Source organism: Rhamphochromis sp. 'chilingali' (assembly GCF_963969265.1).
Source record: "Rhamphochromis sp. 'chilingali' genome assembly, chromosome: 21".
In the NCBI taxonomy this organism is placed as follows: domain Eukaryota; kingdom Metazoa; phylum Chordata; class Actinopteri; order Cichliformes; family Cichlidae; genus Rhamphochromis; species Rhamphochromis sp. 'chilingali'.
Window position 1 is genome coordinate 1,662,377 of NC_137949.1, and position 16,065 is coordinate 1,678,441.

Sequence of the window (16,065 nt, forward strand, 5' to 3'; positions counted from 1 at the left end):
CTTCCACCGCTTGGCCACGCCTAGAACGAAACCAGGAAACTGCATTGTTCCTCCTGTATCCAAAGTCCAACTATCGGACGGACTCTCCTTTCCAGCACCCTGGCATAGACTTTCCCAGGGAGGCTGAGGAGTGTGATTCCCCTGTAGTTGGAACACACACTCCAGTCCCCCTTCTTAAAGATAGGAACCACTACCCCGGTCTGCCAATTCAGAGGTATCGCCCCTGATCTCCATGCAACTATAACACAGAGAGCCTTCAGGAACTCAGGGCGAACTTCATCCACCTTAGGGCCTTAGGCCCCTGCCACCAAGGAGTTGTTGAACTGCCTCAGTGGCCTCACCCCTGGAGATAGATGAGTTCTCCCCCCATCCCCTGCTTGCTCCATGGAGGACATACCAGTGCAATTAAGGTCTTTAAACTATTCCTTTCACAGCCAACAATGTCGGGTGTATCTCTTTGAGGCAGTCTTTTTCCATGGCCTCTCTGAACTCCTGCCACACCTGAGTTTTTGATTCAACCTCAGCTGTGCTCCGCTTGGTACCTATTGGCTGCCTCCAAGGTCCCATAGGCTAACCAAGCTCAATAGGATTCCTTCACCTCTGGTGTCCACCATTTGGTTCAGGGGTGACACCAACCCCAGGCACCAACCACCTCTGGTGTCCACCATATGGTTCAGGGTTTACCACCACCTCAGGCACCAACCACATTGTGCTACGTCTGTCCAACATCCTCCCCCGCCACCACGTCAGGTGGCAGGATGGTGATGGACTGTGCTGTCAACTGAGGTGGTAATCAGTTGACAGCTCAGCGCCCCTCTTCACCCAAGTGTTCAGAACATATGGCTGCAGATGTGATGATACAATTACACACACTGGTGCCACCCGAACTTATGGATACCCTTATGTTCGAACATGGTGTTTGTTATGGAAAAACTGTGGTTTGCATAGAAGTCCAGTAAGAGAAGAGGTTTAGATCTACCAGGCCATTCCTCCCAGTCACGCCCCTGCAAGTCTCACTGTCATTACCCACATGACCATTGAAATCTCCCAGTAGGACAACAGAGTCCCCAGGTTGAGCAACCTCAAGCACCCCACCCAGGGACTCCAAGAAGGCTGGGTACTGTGAACTGTCATTCGGCGCATAAGCGCAGATGACAGTCAGAGCCCATTCCACGTCCCGAGCAGGGAAAAGACCCTCTCGCCTACCGGGTGAAACCCCAACGTACAGACAGCAAGCTGAGGAGATACTAAGATACCCACCCCGGTCCGCTGCCTCTCACCAAGGCCAACTCTCCAGGAGACTGGTTCCAGTGTCCAACCCATGCGTTGAGGTGAGGTGAGACTATATTTAGCCGGTATCTCTCAACCTCAGGCAGGGTGAACTATTCCCTCGATCTTCTGCTCATAGGGATTTTTTTGTCTGGTCTCTCACCCATGACCAAAAGCCCCCGGACACACAAACCCCTCCACCACGTTAAGGTAGCAATTCAAATTTGTTTTTACATTCCAGAAAAAAACTAATTTCTCATTTGATTCTGTCTTGCCACTTCCTGTCATTGCAACCCTGTTCTCCACCACCTAAGAATGTCTGTCTTACTACCACTACGTGAGAAGCTTCCATGTTAAATATAGTGGTGTGAAAAAGTGTTTGCCCCCTTTTTGATTTCCCCCTTTTTTGTATGTTTATCGCACTAAATGTTTTTGATAAAATCAATTTAAATATTAGACAAAGATAACACGAGTAAACACAAAATGCAGTTTCTAAATGAAGGTATTTATTATTAAAGGGGGAAAAAAATCCAAACCTGCATGTGAAGTAGTGACATGCTGGCTCCTTTTGCTGTGCTTCTGGTCTCCCTTGATACTCACCTTGTGTTTCTTCTTGCATTCTTGTATTGCTCTTGCAGTTTTTCACTTGAAAACCTCACTTGGAACATGTCTGTTTGGAACGTCACTTACATGTAGCCTTTGGATGCCTCCTTTAACTCAGCTACCTGCTGCAGCAAGAACATTCACTTGCCTGTTCATAACCTGCCTACCCACTCTCCACCTGTCAGCTGTCTGGAACTCTCTTGCTGACTGTGTACTTTCTCCATGCTCAGCTGACCTCTCATTAAGTAAGACAAAATCAGGTTAATCTACAACTAAACACTACAATACCTACCTGTTGGATGTTTGCTAAATTAAACTCTCTTCTCAGGCAGAGCCATTGTGATTCCTTCTGAGCTGAGGTAAATTGTAACTCCCAGTTACCTGTTTGCTGAGAATTCTTAATTTTTCAGTAGAACTTTGCTCCAAATCTATTCTTTGGGTCCTGCCAGAACCAAACCATAACAATATTTAATTAGCAGGGGAAATTCTCAAGTGTGCAGGGCTATACTCCTTGCTCGGATCTATCTACTTAGATTTTTTCCTTATTTTTGCTATGTTTTTGCAAATTTTCTATACTTTTAACATTATCAAATTATTTTTAATATTAGACAATAAATAAATAAATTAGCTGTTTTCGAGCATGATTGCATTATTAAGGGAAAATGGCTATCCAAACCTACCTGGCCCAATGTATGAAAGTAATTGCCCTGTAAAAATGGTAATTTGTTGCGCACCCTTTGGTAACGAATGGCGAGAATGCCAACGAAGCATTGGTAATAACTGGCAATGATTTTTGTTTTTTTACATGGCTGTGGAGAAAATTTGACCCACTCTTATTGTTTTGTCTTTTTGGTTAATTTGACCACATTCAAGGATTTTTGACTGTTAACTGTCATGACACCAAGTTTGCGATGACTCACTGGCAGGACGCAGACCAATCAGAGTTTACAGAGTTTATTAAACAAGTTTGGAATCAAGGTAGAAAAAAATGAGTAGATTGAATGGAGGCTAGCGAGCAGGGCTGAGGCAGGCTGGATCACAGGGACTCACTACACAAACACAGTAGCTTGGAAGGCCTCCTTTACGCTAAGCAGCCTGCACAGAAGCACAAAGAAATAATCCAGGAAAGACCAAACATGAAATTGACAGCAAAGCTACTGAACCTGAGATGTTTCCACAGGTGAAGCAATGACCTGGTGGCAACTGAGGAAAACCTTCAGCCTTAAGCAGACTAAAGAATTCATAGATTACACATGAGCAAGGTGAGTAAATCGGCCTAATCAGTAAATCAAGTTTTCTCTTTTTGCACTTTTCATGCAAATAAAGCAAAATGGTACCGCTAAGGGAGAACACAGCCACCCTACAGAGGAAGCTCAAATCCGCTGTTTGTATCTGCGATCTCCTGCTTTCCATCACCAACCAAAGCTCGTGACAATAGGTGAACATGGTACATCTGAAACGTTATCGTTGTTTACAAAATACTTGTGTTATCACTCACAGTGTAACGTCTTGGCACTCTCCTGTGGATGCTGGAGAGTCTGGATGTTTTTTGTAGTGAGTTTCTCATCCAAGGTTGACAGATCACGTGTGCCTTGTCCTCCACCTGTATTCTTCTTTTTCTTGTAGTCTGTTAGTATTTTTCACTTTATCAACTTTGATTCCAAACTGACACGTGTTGAAATGATATTCACGTCCACATCACTTTGTATTTATTTATTTAGACTGTCATTTTTGGAAAGCTGTGCCTCTTCTGGCTTCCTCCTTGGGCCTCAGACACAGACTACAGTCAGACTTTAACATTATCTTTTGCTGTCGAGGTGCAGGCTTCTGTCTTTTTCTGTCTCCACCGGGAGGTAAATGTATCTCCTTATACAGAGAAACTGGGGTCGGGCAGTATGCAGATAATATGGAAACTGTTTGCACAAGACTGTTGCCTCAGAATAACTCCGATTTACTAACATTATTACTAACTTGCGTGTGGTGGTGAACAAGATAGGCCGTACACACGTTTCATAAATCTGACTGTGGTTTTGCAAACTAATTTTTTCACAGGGTAAGTTTGATAAAACTTGGCTGAAACTGGATCAAACAGTAGGATTGAAAGCAGACATGCGAGTTATTCAAAAGAATTAAGGTGTTGCAATGCCCTGTCAAAGGCAATGACTCAGCCTGACTGAAATGCTCAAAAACCATAATAAACTGAAACAATGTCTCAAACAAGAGGGAGGAAGTTTTTTCCATAAGAGCTCAGGATTGTGGAGTCACGATTGCAATGCAAGCCCACATTTATAAAGAAACAGACATAGAGGTTACTTTGCGGTTTGAAATGAACAATGGTGAGTTGCTCAGTTCTAAAATGAAACAGTCATGCATAAAACTGGAGAAAAGCCCCTTTGGGAATGTGGTGAGATTTTTGTCCTTTCCAGCTTGGAAGCAGCAACAAGGAGATGAGATTGTGCAGCCAACAATGCATGTCTTGGATAAAAGTTAGAGGAAGAAGCAAAAACATCACTTTCAATCACATTTTGAAAAATCTGTTGTGTGACCGCAGCGGTTTTACTGGTATGCCACCATTACAGCAGATTTAACCGTTAAGGTTACATGTTATATGGGTGTTGCTGTGTTACAGAGCTTAGATGTGGGCGTTATCTTGACTGTAGCTTGTGGCAGCATAGATAGAACGACAGAAAATATTTAGATGTGTTTGTTTGTTTCTTTTTTAAACAGTTTATGAACTATGACAGTGTGATCCTGACCGTTACGCTTCTGGCACACATCAAACTGTTGCATGGTTAGAGGCTGCATCGCTAATGCAAAAATGTCTTTATGTTTTCAGAAACCAGCTTATGAAATGCAACAGTGTGATTGTGAATGGGTACACAGACATTAGAACATTATTTAAATTGTATTTATATAGCACCAAATCATATCAACAGGGCACTTTCTGCTGTAAGGTAAAGACCCCACAATAATACAGACAGACAGCAAGCCCTTGGCAACAGTGGGAAGGAAAACTCCCTTTTGACAGGAAGAAATCTCTGGCAGAACCAGACTGGCTGGAGGAAGACGAGACAAAAAAGAGAGCAGCAGATTAAGAAGAGAGATTAATAATAAGTAATGAGTAAATGCAGAGTACCCACATATTGAGTAAAAAAAGTTCCCACTTCTTTAAAGCATAGTCACAACCGGATCACTGGAATACTCTGGAAGAGTATGGAAAGTATAAACATTTCATATTTAGTCGATGTAACATGGTAAAAACAGTGAAAGCGTCGATCTGCAGCTTAGTGCAGCCGCTACGCACGAAGCTGCGGGGGAGAGGAAGGAGGAGGAGGAGACAGCGATTGCTCTATTTCTGACGTCAGAATCTTGCCGCAGAGATAAGCCGCGAGGCTTAATATTAACTACAATGTTCCTTCTTTCAAAAAGAGCGACAGCGCGCCAAGGGATTGTCGAGCTGATGAACAGAGACGCTTTGCGAGACGCATTCCAAACACTTTTCTCGTTCTGCGCACCGACTCTGGCGCAGTGCACGAAACAGAGCCCAAACTATGAGCTGAGCAGATAAGAGCTGTGGTGGAGGAATTGGCCAGCGGTCGTGTAAACGCACAAACGGAAGATGGGAACGGCGGGCGAGGATCTGCTCGTGACACTCCAGATACTACCCGGTTTCTTTTCCAACTGCCTCTTCCTTGCTCTGTACGACTCGGTGGTTCTGCTGAAGCGCGTCGTTTCGCTGCTCAGCTCTCGGTCCGCCGGCTGCGGAGAGTGGCGCCGCATGCTGACCTCGGCGGGACTGCGCTCCATCTGGAACAGCTTCCTCCTGGACGCCTACAAGCAGGTAAACTTTTTATTTGGGTAGGGTCTAAGTGCTTCGAGTGCCTCGATGCAGTGACGTCATTCAAGTGCACTCCAAAGTGGTGTAAAAGACAGGAAGTGTTTCTTAGCGTCTGCTCGCTCACCTGCCTACACGGCCGTGTGCACGAACGTTTGCGGCACGCCCTCGGAAAACTTGGTTTTTCATTGTCTTCGCGCAGATGGAGCAGAACTTGTTTTTCGCGTTTGGAGCTGTGCGTGTGTGTGCGTGCGCGCGGAACAATACAGTTTACACAAAGGGCTGGCCAGAACGAGAAGCGTTACAGAATCGCGTGGCCAAATAGTTAATGTTTTATCACTACAATACTGTGTAACACGAGTATTATCAGAGCAAATACAGGTTATCACGTTAATCGCGTTGGATAGAAACTGGTTGCAGTTCATGTGGAGGTGCAGCAGATGGCCCCCGTCCTCACAGCTGTGTAACTTTCTGCTGTCAGGAGGCTGCTGCTACAAATTCGCTGCTAATGTTTCAAAAAGCTGATTTTGTTACGTCCTGGTGATACTGTGGCGTTTATACTACAGAGATATGTGGATACATCACAACCTGCAAAATGAAACAACATCTGTCGTTCAGCTGCTCTGATCAGACAAAATTACCAGAAGACAAATATTTTACCCACAAATTGTGTTTTTGTTTTGTTTTGTTGTTTGTTTGTTTTTTGGGGGGGACTCCATAGTGCCCAGTGTCTCACCAGTGCCTCCTGTGGAACGAGAAACCGCAGAGTGGGAGTCTTTGATTATATAAGAAGTTCTCTGCATATTAATTTATATTACAGTTATTAATAAGCTCACACTATAACAACAGCTCTTGTCTAAAACTGGTTTAGCAAAAAAGTTCTGCTGGAAAATCATTAGTTACTGTATTAACTATTCGTATATGTCTATATGTCTATACACAAGTGTGTGTGTGTGTGATAGCCGGACTATAGTGTGTGTCCCTTGGCTTTGTGCCTTGGACCCACTCTTTTAGCACAACAGCCTGGGCCTGTGGGTATGTAGGGGCCCCTTCTCATGTTAGCACACATCAAAAAAACGTTGTATCTGAAATGAACTGTGCACTTTTCAAAGTGTACAACTTATTGTGCTATTGTAATGTAAAGTATGACAGAGGCTTAGCGAGGACCCAGGTTCCTCTATGCGTCCACTGTGCTATTAGTTAAAAAAGAAGCCACTGACAAATCTCTGGGGATTAACATGTTCTGTTAAGCCTCCGCACAGCTGTGGCACATCCAGGTACCACGGCTGTGTGCAGTTTTCCTTTCAGGCCTTCGTTTACGATTACGCAGTCTACGCCTGACTGGCATCTGTCAGCGTTTCTGTGAACTGTAAAATGTTCAGGAATCTCCTTTAAATCTTACGAATAAGGAATTAATAAAACGTACATGTGGATACTGCACAGCACGACAGCTCCAGCCTGAACGTCATGATTGAGGAGTTCCTATTGGCAGTATTCATTCTGGGAAATATGTCACAAGAGATTAACTTTGGGTCTGTCTCCGTACCCACATTTTCCATCTTGTAACTGCCAAAGGCCCACTATAAGACCTCGAAGCCTGTTTTACCTCCAAGCAGTTCTTGGCAGATATGCCGCATGGTTCGTTCCTGCAGTAAAGACAAAAAAAGTACTTTTCCTGTGCCAAAGCAAGAACCCAGTACGTAAACATCACAGTCTGTCTATCTGTCTGCCTACATGTTTCTTTCAATGTTATTACGTAAAAACTGACAGGCCAAACTTGGAGAGAATGTGGTGTGCAGCACGCAGGGATCGGGGTCGGCATAGTGCACGTGGTCCAAGGAGCTCTTCAGAGAAGCTTCTTCAGAACTGAAGAAGCTTCTCGGATGAGAGGTGAAACGTCTTCAAGCAACTTAAAAAAGTCCACATATGTATTTTAGCTTGATGACAGTATAACAAACTGCTTAGTAGGGCTGCACGATTTTGCATAAAATGAGAATCACGATTTTTTGGCTTAGAATTGAGATCACGATTCTCTCACGATTTTCTTTTCCAGTATAAATATTTATTGCGCTTATTAACTGCACATCAACTTCGTAACAGTTGAGACTGAACATAAAAACAATTCCGTCTCCACCGTCTCTCTCTCTCTTCATGTGTGTTTCTCTGGTGAAACAATAGTTTTGTGTTAATGTTAGGGCTGCACGATTTTGCATAAAATGAGAATCACGATTTTTTGGCTTAGAATTGAGATCACGATTCTCTCATAACAATAAATAAACATAAAACAACAAATGTCTCACGTTTTGTTGTTGCAGCAAAATGTTGTCCTGCTTGAAATCCCGTCTCCACCGTTGCTCGACGCTGCGTGTATAGAGCAGGTAGTGCAACAATAGAAAAATAGTTGCGGGACGGCACTGTGTAGCGTTTGTCTAGGGTGTTGATCATTTTCCCAAATCCCTCATTTTGCACAGTGTTGATGGAGCCATATCTTTGGTCAGGTGATAAGTGATGGCCTCCGTGATTTCTTTGTGCCTGCGGGAGGTCGACGGGTATAGGGAAGCGCTGTATAAGGTTCCCGTTATTGATGTTTGGGTGGTTGACCGGGACGGATTTTCTCCTGTCACTTTCTTGGCCTTTACAGCTTCGTCATCTCTCACGTGCTCTCCGTTGTTTTTTTCCTGCTAATTTTAGCAGCAAGCTGGCTTCTGTATCACGTGGTATAAGGCTCCGCCCTTGTCATTTGTTGAGCAGGAAGAGTGAGCGCTTGTTTTCATGCAGATTACGTCCCGGATCAAAATGCGGTACAATCGTCAACTTTAATTATTAAGTAACGCGTTACCTTAACTACGTTATTATTGTGGTAACGAGCACGGTAACTAGTTATTATGCCAAAACCAGGAACGCGTTACTCGTTACTGGGATTTAGATAGGCTCGTTACTCGTTACTTCATGTGGTGGCATCGCGGAGCTTCCACAGATTCAGTAACATTAGCAAGTGGTGGAGGCCAGCAGGTGGATGAGGGAAAGGGGAGGCAGAAGGAAAAGAGACCTGAGGCGGCCGCCGGTCCAAGTGTGAACTGAACTTCAGGTAAGAAGTTATGACCTGCAGTCTCTCTGGGTCAGATATAAACCAAGTTTAGGTGGAGTTTATTTTCGTTATGCTGACTTTTTTGTACTGCGTGCTAGCTAGCATGACGGAGTTTCTATACAGCTGGGTGGTGCTATGATGTTACTTTATTTTATTCATAAGTAGAGTTTCCAACCATCCGGTAAAAAACAGAATCGTCTGGTATTCAGAGAAAATATTACGCGTTTCTTATTGAGGTGAAAAGGAACAGTTTGTCCCGGACTTCAGCTACAATGAAAAAGACACAAAGCTGCAGTTATTCTGTCTTTGCTGCACAGCTGCCTCTTCTCCTCTCATTCTCTCCCCTCTCTCTCCTGTTGCTACTTCAATCATGAAACTGATCAATGATCAGCTGATCGGCTTTTCTCTCTCGTTTGTTTATCGCCCACTTTGCACTAGAAAGAGGAAACCAGCGGATGTCGCGTTAAACAACAGCAGCACGTTTAAGCTTGATCAGCTGCTGTTAGAATTTATTTAATATTAATTTCTAGTATCAGCTGATGTTTGCTGGAGCCACAGCTGTAAAGCTGCTGGTCATGATGTCGGTTTGGATATGTGGTGAGAGGGAAACATGAAGATGAAACCAGGAGATGTCCTTACTGGATCATCAGAGCTGTGATGGAGAAACAGGTTTACCTTTTAGGTGACATGGATGAGTTGAAGTTATGAACTGTTTCTGAGAGACAAATAACACCAGGATCCTTTTCTAAGTAGCTGACAGCTGGTAACTGTGCAGGGGCGGGTCTAGCAAAGTGTTGCCGGGGGGGGGCAGGTAGGGCATTAACAGGGAGAGGGGGGGGGGCACAAAGACATACTTTTCTTTCTTATTCTCATTTAAAATGTCTCGCTGTTATTAAATAATTATCTGAATCTTACAACAAACGATTGATAGATTGATGCATATATACTAGAGCTGGGCGATAGAACGATAACGATATGTATCGCGATATAACTTTTACTCGATAGAGAAATTAAGCTATCGCGATAGACCTCGCCGCTCTTGTCCTCTTAAAAAAAAAAAAAAAAAAAAAAAAAAGGTCAGCCAATCCAAATTAAGTAGCGCAGAGCCGAACCAATCACAGCCGCAGCGTCACGTCGCGTGACTTGTTACATACAGCACAAATGCCAAGCCGCACGTGTGTTTGTTTGGGAAGCAGCCAGCGCGTAATGGAGGAAATGAGTGTGCCGACTAGAAAAATCAACCGAGCGTGACCGAAGAGAAAACAGATGATGGTTCCAACGCCGGAGAGATTGTCGAACGGAAGAGCCATAGAAGTTCCGTAGTGTGAAGGTATTTCGGCTATTTCAAGTCTGACAAAAAACAGAGTAGCGCGCACTGTAAATTGTGCCGAAAGCAAGTCTGGAAATACAATAAACTGGTGCATGCGTCACACTGTGCGCCACGTTATTGTTTCGGTGAAATGAATTTCTACAATACTGTTACTGTTAATTCTACTCTCTGCAGTGTTTAAATGCTTACATATACACACAGTTACTGTCCCTCCACACATACGACTCGGTTCTGCTTCTATGCCCCAGCTTTGTTTACTTTTTCCCACCGAGGCTTCTAGACTTCTGATTGGCCAACATTTCTGCACGGTTAGGAATCTAGCGCCACCTGCTGCTTTGGCATGTTCATAGCAGCGTTTTCCTTCATTTCTGCCTTTATGTGTGGACGGGATTATTTTTTAAAACGAAAACGGAAAATCTCCGTTTTCAAAAATACCCGTGTACGTGTGGACGTAGCCTCAGTCTCTGACTGGAAGCGCTGATTCGTCATTCGGCTTTTGTCAGACTAAAGTAACTGTTAAAACTGTTTGAAAAGCTCAGCTATACAACAAGGAGAGATTGAGAATTTCCTTTTAGTTCTCAGTTTATTTGATATTGACAAAAGTTAGTCAGTTTTGTCTGTTCTTCTGTAAAACAAACTAAGATTTATTTTTAGAATTAATATTTTGTTTCTAAGTGGAATTGACAATTTAGTCTGTTTCGTTTGTTCTATTTTGAAACTTAAACGCTTTAGCGGCTGCCTTTTGTGTAGTTTGCAATATTTGCCTTTATTTATCTGAAAAAGTCTCATGTTCCTTAAGTACATCTACCCTGTTGAACTTATTATGGGAAATAAATATTTAAATAAAAACAAGCTGCTGATTATTTCACATTTTACTTGTGAGTAACGGCACATTTAAATCTTACAAATATAGTTATTTGGCTTATATCGTGATAGATATCGTTATCGCCTGAAATGAAAAAAACATATCGTGATATGAAAAAATCTCATATCGCCCAGCTCTAATATATACCATCAGAACAGTGTACATCACTGTCACAACAGTGTTTGTTTTCATTCAAAGGCTTTATGATATTTGATATAATGGTGGGCCAGTCTCTAGTCAAAACGCCCGGGCCAATTTTTTGTCCCAGTCCAGCCCTGTATGCAGCTCACCTGCAGTCTGCTGTTACCTACATCTTCCTATTCAGAAGGCAGAATTTCTGAGTTCTGAGTACAATCAAAGCACCACGACTGCAGTTTTTGTGTTGGATGTAAAAGGCGCACATGACGCTGTGACATAGGCTAGAATCATGGCGGCGGTCAACGACGGTCCAGGCGTGGGACTTCTCTCGTGGAAATATGCACATTATCTTTTCCTTTCTATTGGTAGGTGGCACAGTGCACTGTGGTAAGTAAGCAAGCTGGAAGACTGGCAAAGTTATGGAAGCAACACATTAACAAGAGAATTCTGAGTAAAACCAAAGTTACTTTCCCTAGTAACTAGTTACTTTGAAAGTAACGAGTAACTTGAAGTAACTGAGTTACTTTTGATAGAAGTAACTAGTAATGTAACTAAGTTACTAATTTTAAGTAACTTACTCAACACTGGACATACTGGATTCATTTTGAGAAAAGTGTTCTGTGTAATACATTACTTTTTTTGAGTTACAACCCCAACACTGGTCACAACAAAGTGGGAAATGAGCTCACAGCAGGCGATTAATCTGCACGAATGTTGATTTGCTACTGACAGATGGGAGGAACTCTCAAAGCAAAGCCAATGAGAATCAATAGGCAATATCAATAATGGAATTGGAATCACCAAATTCCTATTTTAATTTTCTTTGTTCACTTACTCAGCAGTTTTAAAGTGTTTATTTATTCATCTTTCTTTATCCATCCATCCATCTTCATCCGCTTACCTGGGGCCGGGTCACGGGGCAGCAGCCTAAGCAAAGAAGCCCAGACCTCCCTCTCCCCAGCCACCTCCTCCAGCTTATCCGGGGGAACACCAAGGCGTTCCCAGCCAGCCGAGAGATATAATCTCTCCAGCGTGTCCTGGGTCTGCCCCGGGGCCTCCTCCCAGTGGGACATGCCTGGAACACCTCAGCTGGCTCCTTTCGATGTGGAGCAGCAGCAGCTCTACTCTGAGCCCCTCCCGGATGGCCGAACTTCTCACCCTATCTCTAAGGGAGAGGCCAGCCACCCTTCGGAGGAAGCTCATTTCCGCCGCTTGTATCCGCGATCTCGTTCTTTCGGTCACTACCCACAGCTCGTGGCCATAGGCGAGGGTAGGGACGTAGATCGACCGGTAAATTGAGAGCTTCGCTTTTACACTCAGCTCTCTCTTCACCACAGCAGAGGTGCAGCGTCCACATCACTGCAGCCGCTGCACCAATCCGTCTGACGATCTCCGGCTCCCTTCTCCCATCACTCGCGAACAAGACCCCGAGATACTTAAACTCCTCCACTTGGGCCGGGAACTCGTACCGGGCACTCCGCATTTTTCTTTATTTGTGTATATTAGCTTATTTAGTTGTATTTACTCAAAATTACTTCTGTAATTTTCTTTCTTACAGGCCAGTGGGTGCAAAGTCGACTCTTTGACTTGTTTTAAATCACAGCCTCCTATTTTCAATACCAATGCAGAAATGCCTAATCATAGGCAGATATATATATATATATATATATATATATATATATATATATATATATATATATATATATATATATATATATATATATATGTGTATATATATATATATATATACATATATATATATATATATATATATATATATATATATATATATATATATATATATATATATATATATATATATATGTATATATGTATATGTATGTGGGTGTGTGTGTGTGTGTTGTAGACATAATTATAACATACTGTCAAATCTAAATCAACCACATACTGAAATTCCAGCACAATGCCAGATGCTTTGCAATAGCAACAGTTAAACTACACCAGGCCCAATATGCCAAAACAGCAGAAATGCAAATCCCAGTTCTCCTTCTTCATGTGCACACAGTCTACATTAAGTGTTCGTCTCTATTTTACCTCTTTAGGTGAAACTTGGCTGTGAGGCACCCAATTCCAAAGTGGTGAAGGTACCTGATGGCCCTCGGTGGAGCAGCACCATCAGAATCCAAAATGGGGGTGAGTGCAGACTTCTGGATTTTGAGTCATCAGATCGCCCCCTGGTGGTCAACTTTGGCTCAGCCACCTGACCCCCCTTCATCAGCCACCTGCCGGCTTTCCGGCAGTTAGTGGAAGACTTCAGCGATGTGGCTGATTTCCTGTTAGTGTACATTGATGAGGCTCATCCATCTGATGGCTGGGTGGCCCCTCCCATGGGTTCTTGCTCCTTCAGTTTCCGGAAACACCAGAACCTGGAGGAAAGGATGGGAGCGGCACGTCAACTCACTGAGCACTTTTCTTTGCCGCCGCAGTGTCAACTAGTTGCTGACTGCATGGACAATAATGCTAATGTGGCTTACGGTGTGTCCAACGAACGGGTGTGTATAGTGCAACAAAAAAAGATTGCTTACCTGGGGGGCAAAGGGCCATTTTTTTACAATCTGAAGGATGTGCGCCAGTGGCTGGAACAGAGTTATGGTAGACGGTAGGAGGATTAAAAGTGCCTTTTTAAAATTTTGAAAACAGAGATTATTTGGTTTTGTAAGAATGTGTTGTGATGGTATTCTTTACCATAAAGCTGTAACAAAGGGTCCCTTTTACCAAAAAAGGGGGGGAAAGGGCAAAGGCAAGAGACAACTCAACCAGCATCTTAATCAAGTCAACCTCACCCTCCTCACCTCAAGCCTTACCTCCTGAACTAAAGTCAAGTCTTTTCCATACAAATATTGTGCATAAACGTGCGTATTTATTTCAGATTTTGTCCGAATTACTTACTGTCAGCAGATCAGACATGCGACCCTCCCATCCCCAGACAGCTGACAAGAGCAGTGAAACAACAACAGCAGTAGCTGGGATGACGTTATTCCAGCTACACACAGAGAGGAAAGATGCTGAGTTTTAGTATTTCTTAGTTTGGTAAAAATGTTATTACATCTCACCTGATGAATGTGTTATTGAGACTGAATCTCTAGAAGACTGTGAGTCAACTGCTTTGAAAACCTTGAGATAACAGCCACATTAAATCTAGTAAATCTAATTTGATAATGAGCACTGAACGCAATCCAAAATATGACGTGTAGGCACAGTGAATAAGTACATACACAGATTATTGTTCAAAGCATCGGATCACGACTGCACATGTACTTTGCATGTAGACACAGACTGAAGTGAGCCTTGTAAAAATCACATTTAAAGTTGATTTGCATGGTTTGCAAAGGAAGAAGCACTTTTGTTGACTTTATGACCAGATCTTTTTCCAGGAGGTTCCGTGGGCTGGACTGCATGGAAAACTCTAGGCAGACGCTCAGGGGGATGATGGGTATTACCAAGTGCAAAATTTATTGTCAGTAAGTGAAGCGTGTATCTTTCCGAATGTTGTGTACTGAATGTTCGATGGTTTGGCCAAGTCTTGTAAAGTGATGGTTTGGTTAAACTCTTATGCCACGAGTAAACTGCTGTGGGTTAAGGTTAGGTTGCATCTAGCTACATGCTCAACATTCACAATTTCACATGTAACTGGAAGTCATTACCTTTCAAACCAAGTCTTTGCTTTTGGCTCTTTGTTATAAGATATCCATTTAGATATGTAATAAAGATGAACAGTTCAATAAAGCGGTACTAGTAAACCTAACCCTAGCCCCATACTTGTCATTGGTGGCTCTGTGGATGTTAATAGACCTGCTGTTGCATCTATGTCACTTCCTTTAAACACTCTGAGAAAAGGCTTAAAAGGGTGATCAACTTTTGGTTGAGCATTTCATTTGAAGTTAAATAAATAACTGGCAGTATTAATGGAAATGCATCAGACTTTGAGCACATTACAAACGTGGATAAAATGACTGTTATCCAGCTATTACTCTGACAACAGGGGAGATGCACTGGGAGCCTTTAGCTGTGTGTGCCTATAAACAAATCAGTCACCTAAGCTTTGTTCATGAACTATCAAGTGATCTGCACCTTCGGTCAAAAGTACACCCCCTAACTAACAGAAGAGCTCTGTTTTTGTTTTTTAATTAATATCTTTTCAAATATTCATTGATAAAATACAATTTCTTCACATTAGCACAAATGTTTTGTTTTAGAGTCAGATCTCTCCTGCATACAGCTCTCTCTCTCATGTCTTGTGAAGAATTCATTTCATGAAGATTTCATTTGTAAATGCATATTTAACAGCTAAATGTAGATGTAATTTCAGATTTAAATTCATATTTCTCAAAATATGAACAGTGGAAGTTCAGTAGCTGTTCGGGTGATTCTTTTCAAATGAAAGCTCCTTCGAACAGATGCTTTGTTCTGGTCACAGTGACAAAGGTGTGCAAATGAAAACCTTTGACGAAAGAGTCCACAGCTCAGTCTCTGGTTGGATAGAGAGCAGCACCTGGTCAACGTGACGCAGATCCAAAGCATCTGTTTTCATTGTCACTTTGCTAATGTCTCAATGACTGATATCAATAGCTCTATTTTCCATTCTCTTTACTGTACTTTGCCATTATTTGAAGCGTAATGTATATTTTTATATGTCGAAGGAAAAATAAGTGGAAAATAAACATGAATGTGTTTGTGTGGAATTCTTTTATATGTTGTCTCTGCACCCAGTGCACAAAAAAGTCCTTTGCTTCAGCATTTCAAATAAACAGTATAATGTGTTTACTGCAAAACTTCAAAAAATAGAGTAGTTTACATCCAGGGATCGAAGATGCATCCATCACTTTCCTCTTATCCTCGTCAGGGTCGGGGGGTGGGGAGCATGTCACAGACAGGCTACACCCTGGACGGGTCGCCAGTCTGTCCCAGGGGTGGAT

The 16,065-nt window shown here is 42.8% G+C and overlaps 1 protein-coding gene across 1 annotated transcript; it reads left to right on the forward strand.

Moving 5' to 3' along the window:
- The first annotated feature begins 2,845 nt into the window (after positions 1-2,845).
- dio2 (iodothyronine deiodinase 2) lies at positions 2,846-15,824 on the forward strand. Its single transcript, XM_080870503.1, has 2 exons — positions 2,846-5,713; positions 13,192-15,824. The coding sequence occupies exons 1-2, from the start codon at positions 5,492-5,494 to the stop codon at positions 13,750-13,752; spliced, it is 783 nt and encodes a 260-aa protein (XP_080726629.1). The 5' UTR covers positions 2,846-5,491; the 3' UTR covers positions 13,753-15,824.
- Positions 15,825-16,065: the final 241 nt, after the last annotated feature.